This window comes from Fundulus heteroclitus, unplaced genomic scaffold (genome assembly GCF_011125445.2).
Source record: "Fundulus heteroclitus isolate FHET01 unplaced genomic scaffold, MU-UCD_Fhet_4.1 scaffold_74, whole genome shotgun sequence".
Lineage (NCBI taxonomy): Eukaryota > Metazoa > Chordata > Actinopteri > Cyprinodontiformes > Fundulidae > Fundulus > Fundulus heteroclitus.
Window position 1 is genome coordinate 3,619 of NW_023397186.1, and position 8,306 is coordinate 11,924.

The 8,306-nt window shown below is 44.8% G+C and overlaps 1 protein-coding gene across 1 annotated transcript; it reads right to left on the reverse strand.

Annotated features, from left to right (window-relative positions):
- Positions 1 to 3,148: 3,148 nt before the first annotated feature.
- LOC118561849 (paraneoplastic antigen Ma1 homolog) lies at positions 3,149 to 5,568 on the reverse strand. Its single transcript, XM_036134094.1, has one exon. It carries the CDS (start codon positions 4,220 to 4,222, stop codon positions 3,149 to 3,151), a length of 1,074 nt encoding a protein of 357 aa, XP_035989987.1. The 5' UTR covers positions 4,223 to 5,568.
- Between the last annotated feature and the right edge of the window lie 2,738 nt (positions 5,569 to 8,306).

Here is an 8,306-nt window from a genome sequence, read left to right on the forward strand (position 1 = left end):
TAAGGGCGCGACCACCAGCCAAGGCTCGTTTCACCTTACTAATGACCACATCTTGATCTTGAGCTAACTGTAAGTCGTTTACACTCAGCTGTTCCAATGACTTAGCACTAACCCAAGTAGGGTGTACATAAGCATGGGGAATGCAGTCTGGAGACGCTCCCAGTTGGTCAACTCCTCTCGAAATAGTTCCCGGGAGATGGGACAAACTGACACTTTTTACAGACTGCCTTCACCCCGGATGGTGGTATCCACCCTTCCTCCTCTGCACCCCCTTCGTCACCCCTTTCTTCCTTTCTTGACAACAGGTCTGCATCAATGTTCTCACGTCCCGGTCTGTACTGAATTCCAAAATTGTAAGTGGCCAAGGCTGCTAACCACCTGTGCCCACAAGCATTCAGCTTGGCAGAGGACAACACGTAGGTTAATGGGTTGTTGTCAGTTCTAACGGTAAATTGGGCTCCGTAGAGATAGTCATGGAATTTGTCGACTACCGCCCACTTCAACGCTTAAAAATTCGAACTGGTGGACTGGGTAGTTTCTCTCCGAGGCACTGAGTTTCCTATGGCGAAAGCTACAGGGCGTAAGCCTTCAGGGTACTCTTGATTTAGCACGGCCCCTAATCCATCAAAACTTGCATCTACATGTAATATGTAGGGCTTACTGGGATCGGCAAAGGCAAGCACTGGAGCATTGGTCAGGCAGTTCCTTATCTTTATGAAGGCCTCAGTACACTCGGCAGTCCATCGATCCCCGAAAGGCTCAGACCTGTTATATAGGGTTGGTCTTGGGTGGACTTTGGTGGGCGCCCTCTACTGAGGAGGGGCATAGCCTCTGGTCAAATCAGTAAGTGGACGAACTATGGCAGAGTAATGGGCAATAAAACGCCTATAATAGCCACAAAAACCCAAGAAGGACTGCAAGGCCTTGAGGTTAGTCGGCTGTTTCCACTGGGCAACTGCCCTGAGCTTTTCGGGGTCAGTAGGACACACCGTCGGCAGACACAACATGCCCCACGTATTTGACTTGCGTCTGGCAAAACTGGCATTTGTCGATAGACACTTTTAAGCCGAACTCTTCTAACCGATCGAGGACTTTAAGGAGGCGCTCTTCATGTTCCTCCAGCGTGCGGCTGAAAATGATAATGTCATCTAAGTAAACAATGCACTGTAGCAGGTTCATATCCCCTACCACTCGTTCCATAATCTTTGGAAAGTGGCAGGGGCCCCGGTGATGCCCTGTGGCATCCTCTCAAATTGGTAAAAGCCTAGGGGGCAATGATGAAAGCGGTTTTTTTCTCCTTATCTTCCTCAGCATCGGTATCTGATAATACCCGCTTCGCAGGTCAAGCACTGAAAACCATCTGCTGCCCCGTCCAAACAGTCCAATGCATCGTCTATCCGCGGTACAGTATACTGGTCTGGGATGGTTCGGGAATTGAGAGTGCGATAATCGATGCACATTTCTAATCTTGCCACTTTTCTTTCTCGCCACCACAATAGGTGAGGCGTAGGGACTACGGGATTCTTTGATTATCCCTGCCGCCAGCAACTCTTGTAAATGACGCCTCACATCGTCAATATCTGCGGGCGCAATACGTCGGGATCGCTCACGAAATGGTTTAGGATCACTGAGACGAATCTCAGGTTCCACCCCCTTTTGCTAGCCCCTACATCCCACTCCTCTACTGAAAAAACCCCTTGTCCGGGCAGACAATTTCTGCGCCAACCTATTTTTCCAGGTTGCGGGGTAAAGGGGAGCTACCAAAATCGAATAGCTAGGGACAGAGGCTACTAGTGGAGGGATGGCCTTGATCTACCTCGGGTGACAACGTCAGCAGTATGTATCTGAGCAATGACGGTACCCTTTGAGATGCACCGTTCTTTTAGGGAGGCACTTTGTAGCAGCACAGCACAATGACCTCTTATCTCAGGTTTGGTTTTTTGTGAAGGGACCCACAGGGGGGTGATGAAACAACCCCCTGCGGGGCAGGGTGTTGGAGTTTGTCAAGGACCAATATCCCAGGAGCTCCAGGGGTGTGGATGGAGGCCCCCTACCTACACTGCCAATCGCCCCCACCCGCTCTTCCCAGGAGACACCTTCTTAAGTGGTCCGGGCCAGTCCCTTGTCACCTGGCCAACCCTAGTAGTTGCCGTCGGAACACGTCACAGGCCCCCCCATACGAGTATCCAATCCTCCAGTACACGGCCTGATGTGAGGCCGAGGCCATGTGGTCGGACCACTGGTTCATGGTGGAAAACCTTGGAACCTCTCGCATTTCGTGCCCAATGATCATTGGTTACATGGTCTGGCCCTTGGGATCAGGACACAACCAAGGCCCAGTACAGTTCGAGGCTGTTTCAATGGGCCCCTCCTACTTGAAACTTTACATTAACGGCCCACATAACCTTTGTATGGAATAAGCTGGACTCACTCAAACCCCAAATGCACCAGACTGGAAATGGGCTGGATTCGGATATGCGACAGATTCTCATTATACCACTTCTCAAAAATGATGGTGACAGTAGAGCCACTGTCCATGAGTGCACTACACTCCGTTCCCTCGACAATGATCTTACTTACAGAGGGCCTCCCAACTAACCCATCCGGTAACACTTCAGATGGTGGGGTAAGTTCATCACTGCGACTGGACATGCGCTTTACATGAGTATCTGTGATCCCTGCCCGGCTGGAGGATGCCTCTTGTCTGCCATCTTTTTGTTTTCCTCAACGACCGAATCAAGCGGGTAATAACTCTACCTGAATCCTCAGGTGCATCACAGCGCGTAGCGACATGGCCATCCTCCCCACATCGGTAGCAAAAATAGTCCCCTGGCCCCTCTGATGGTAAACTTTTGCTGTGGCCTGTCATTCGTCGGTTATTATGCTCATTGGTATCTCTAGGTCTCCATTCTCGGGGGTTAGGGGGGCGCTGGCTCACGGCCATTATCTGTATCTGATGTTGCAAGTCACTTAATTGACGTTGTAACATGTGCACTTCCTGCTCATGGCCTACTACATCCTTTCGGGGTGCTAACAAAGCTTCAGATTCCATGACTGAAAGGCTGGGGCCAGAGTCTTTGGCAGACAACTTAGCTACAAGGACCTTAAGGTGGTCTATCTCTTGCTTTAGCTTAGCCGCATCATGGGCTTAAGCTCGTCCATCAGTAGCTCGTACTTGCCTAACGGCCGTTTTTGTAACTGAGAGGCCTGGCCTCTGCCGCATAGCTTGTTGGTCTTCTTCCTCTCTTATCTCTTTTAATAACTGCAAAAAGGACGGAGGTGTCTCTTTGCGTTCACGAAGCCTCAGCTGCACCAGCATCAAATCAGATTCCACCGCCCCTCGGAGAAGTTGCTCAACTCTTATACGATCTCTTTGTGATGCCATCACCCCGCCTCTGAACACTACTTTAGTCAGGGCGTGTTCCATACGTCGCAAAAAATCAGAGAGTCGCTCCCCTGAACGTTGTCGTAACGCCCGGAAAGCATAGTATAGATCTTCCCCCGACTCAGACGAACCAAATGCTTGTTCCAAAGCTCCCAGATAATCTTGGGGAGTGGCGTGGGGATCGCTGGACCTAACAGCCTGTGCAATTTCCAGTGCTGGACCCTTGAGACTTTCAATAATTCGTTTGCGCTTTTCACTGTCTGAACACTCACATTCATCAACCATTAAGCGGGCCTGCATAAGCCAAGTATCGAGGTTCTCTTCTCCGTTGGGGGTAGGTGCAGTCCCCGAAAAGGGACGCAACCTTCGAAAAGCTGTATTCTCTGGGGCAATTGGCCTAGGGACTTTCTCAAGTATGTCCCCCACTGTTTTAAGAAGGGCGGTGAAATGTGGGTCACTGGGACTGGAGGTATCAGGGGTACCTGCTACTCCAGCATCTGAGTCGGTAACCATAGTTATGGGGGTGCCAGAGGTAACCCCTGGTAGAGCACTTAAGTCAATGGGTATACTCAGTTGCCATGGATCTCCCTCTTCAGGCCTCACTTCTGGGGGAATGGCATCGCTGTTCACTGTCTCGCTACATACACATAGCACAACAAGGCCCTGAGTTTCGGGATCAAACATCCGCCCTTTCACTTTGACACGTCCAAGACACTTAATAGCGTTCAGATGGCCCTCAATAACTTTATTAAGGGCATCTTTAGGAACACTTTTGACTATTAATGCATGAGCTGGGTCTACCCCTTCTCCCTGGCACCAGTTCAGCAGAAATGACATTGTTACTGTTGTCTTATTAAGTTTGTGCAACAACTACTTTGGTTCGGCTTCAACTAGTCTAGTCTGCACACTACTCCACTCACTGTAAATTTTTTTTTTTTTTTTTTATTTATTTAAATCAATCCCATCCTCGTCGCCATTTTATGTAACCCAAATCATGTCCTATGATCACTTAAGCGTGGTGGGTTCTCTGTAGCTATACCTCAAAATATGGAACTATTCAGTGAGTGGTCAAACTTCAGGCATATATATATTTCAAATAAACATTTATTTTAAACACACCAAATAACACCAACGATCATTTCCTCATAAATCCCCCCCCCCACAGTACAGAAAGTACTCTTTAGCCACTAACGGCAGATCACATCTGAACCTGACAGAAAACGGGTGGCCACACTAACACAAAAGCTTCAAAAACACCTGCGCAGGTACAAAAAAAAATATAGCCGGCACATAAAAGAAAATATCCCAAAACAAATCGTTGCAGGCCTGTTAACTGGTTTAGCTGAAGAAATAGTCCTTCTCCAACGGTCCTTTACTCACAGTACCGTAGTCCCAGTCTTCCAGTGAAACGGGGAAAACCCTGTGTCCTAGCCGCACGAGAGGTCCGACCGGGCGGCTGATGAAGTCCCTCCCTCGTCGCCGGAGGAGCCTCTGGCTTTCCTGGCCACCAGGGCGCTATCCGGGCAGAGTTGCTCCCACGCCGGCTACTTCAGTGGAACCACTGGTTGTTCGGAAACCAGGGCGCTAACTTGAGTAGCTACGAGCCGCATCTGGCAGTGGCTAACTTTTCTGGGCCGGTCCCGCGCTGGGTTGAGACTCGTTCACTCGGCGAACATATAAACTATACTCAATGCAACTATGCCCGCAGAGCAGATAGAAAACACCGTGGTTCTCCGTCACCGGTTTTCCCTCCGAGCAAAATGTCTCTTTTTCTACCTTCTTTTACTCTCACCTCGCAGAAAAAAAACAGGACCGCACACCGAAGGAAAAAACAAAAAACGAACTTCCTCTCTTTTCGTATCCTGCCTCCTTCACTCCACCCTCTCCCCCGTTCTTCCGGTGCATTCCCAGCCAATGAAGTGTCCCTCTGGCATGCATGACCTTTTTAACTCATACACTCAGGTTTATACAGCACACTTATAACATTTTCATCCTGTGTCTGTTTCTTGCTTTTTTAAATGAAATACAGATAAAGTAAATCTATGCAACTTATTTAAATGCATAGCACATGAGGAATAAACAAACTGTATCATACAGGAATTATGAATTATATAAGACCATGGATGGTTTAACAGAATAGGTTCCTTTTTAACGAAAAAAAAACACACCCTCTGTAACACTGGGGTTACATATATATATATATATATATATATATATATAACTTTCTTTGCTCCCTCCCACAGGTCCAGCTGACTATTGGAGTATAATTGACTGTCTGGTTAATTCAGCTAATAATTAATTGACCACTTGGGGACATTAATCTTCCTGGGGTCCTTATTAAGAACATACGTAAACAACAATTTTGTCAATGTAACAGACAACAAGCACATATACCACACAAAAAATATTTCAATAAAATTGAGACAGAGATTACAGTTTACAACATCTGTCCACAACCTGTATTTCATCTACTTACTTAAGTTGGTTAAGTTGGTTCTTAAGAATTGAGTGCAATAAAAAACAAAAAACATGGTGTTATCAAACCAAAACTAACATCACCCACACAGACACTGTTAAACCCTGTTTTTCACCCCTTATTTCAATACAAATATACACAAACAATGGTGAATAAAAAGCAACATGCACATTCTAAAGACATCAAGGGACTTGATGAACCACGAAATGTGCTCAGGTTTGGACCAACATAACATGTTTTTCAATATGCCAACATACTTGGACAAATAGAAAACACTGCAAATACAAATGTGAAAAAATGGGTTAGCAGACGGTTACTGGGGAGAGTAAATAAACTTGAAAATAAGCAACATGTAGTAGAGATTTCCTTTTTAAATATAAATAAGCACAGTTGTTTTGTTGAGAACAAATTCAAAATGCAGGGTATATCAGCTCCTGCAACACTGCTTGCAATGACATCACATGAAAACGCCAAACACTGCAAATGTCTATGATAATAATACTATCAGCATAGAATGAGATGTAAGAATATTACAGGTGAAATCAGACAAGAATGAAACTGACATTTCAGATGACCTGACACTACTTGTTACTACTTATCTCTATATATGTAGTTTTGTTTCCAATTTTCTCGGTTTGAGAAGATTGCCGGGATATTTTGCTGGATTTTTGAATAGATGTTCTGTGCAGTTGAGTATTGGTGAGTCAATCTTCAGCGTTGGAAGGCTAACAACCATTAAAGGTTTACAGTTTTAGTTTATTTTGGAAATTCAAATAAAATGAAATTCAAAAAGTTTCTGCCCATGGTTTGCAATGCAATAGAAGTGGATATGACATGTTCAAACTTTCATAAGGTGTAAGTCTAGCTGATTTAAAAAGGTAAACAATTTGGATTGGCTGCTTCATCAGCTGATCTGGAATAATCTCTAAAGAAGTACATGAACTGAAAAGCCCACAAATGTACAATCTAAGATGCCACAGCACAAATAGCTGGTTGCAAATCCAAAATGTCATTCTACTCTCAGCAGAGATAGAGCAGATTGATAAATCATAGCTGACCAGGTGAGTTGATGCAGCCTGCAGCCTCTGTTGGCATAATTTCACACAGACGGCTGAAAAACTGTGACAATTTAAACAACAGTCCCATGGAAGAGTGTAGACAACTAATACCTGCTAATACAACTTAGTATCACACCAATATAAACATTTTAATTTTAAGTTTTAAATTGCTAAAGTTAGCTGTCCCACTGCATGGAGTGAACAACACCCCAGTATGTGGGGGGCCTTTACATGAATACATTTTATTCTGAATACAGTCAGGCAGTCTTGTAGACTGCTCAGGGGTCCAATCAGGTAGTGACACAGTGCACCATAACACTCAGAATATCTATAGAGTGGAGCGGCTTTGTTGCTTACCAAAGTCATACTTTCACATTTTAACAGATTTTTGAATGCATTTTACCACATAAAATCAGTCAGTAAGCACAACGGTAATCAATAAGGCGCACCAGATTATAAGAACCATAAAGTTTTGAGAAAATGTAAGGATTTTAAGTGTGCCTTATAGTCCGAAAAAAATTGTATGTTGACTTGTTTGTGCATTATAACTTCAGAACTATGTATGAGGAAGAACTATGGTCACTCAATTAAATAGGGTAGCAGTAATGGATTCTCATGGTGGTGTGGTGCAATTTTCAGTGGTAACAGTCTTGGTTACTAAAACAGTAACTGATTAACTGCATGCCTTCTAGAAGTTTTGACTCAAAGCAGTCTGCCTGGGTTGCCTGATTCCCTGTGTTGTGATTAAACAACTCATGGGGAAAATGATCATGAGATAAGCATTTGACTCTTGAGAAGCTTAAGGCATAAATATGAAGCAGATGGATGATCCTTAAAATCAGTGTCTGTTTAGCTTTTAATCTGTTAAAGAAAATACAAGTAGCAACATGTGCACATTTCTTCTAACATTCAGTCCATCTGCTACTATAAGAAACAAACTAGAATTTTCTGATAGCCTTTTTTGCCGCCTGCCCATACTGGATCTTCATCTGATGAGAGAGGGAGAAAACGAGTAAATAAGTGAACGGTAGACATCATTAACTGGATGGTAATTAGCCTTTAGATCCAGACTGAGAAATAACAGCCAATCAACCTGAAACTGAACGGACACCAGCTGTGAGGATGTACAGGATGTTAGCGACAGAGCCATCGAGTTGGAGTACACTGCAGAGGAAGTTAATGAATAAATAAGTGTCACACTAATGCACATTGCATGGATGTGTGGAGGAGAATGGCTGTTTATGTCTATCAGGCAGCTAATACCCTGACAGAAATTAAGAGTTTGTTTGTCTTAACTGTTTTTCTTAGCTACTACTAACTTTTATCATACTACACCTGTCCTCTTCCATGTTGGTGCTGTGGACGGCTGCCTTGGCTCCTGTGTATT

What these genes read in the sequence shown, in the direction of transcription:
- LOC118561849 (XM_036134094.1), bottom strand. Translation starts at nt 4,222, where the DNA reads ATGTCATTTCTGCTGAACTGGTGCCAGGGAGAAGGGGTAGACCCAGCT.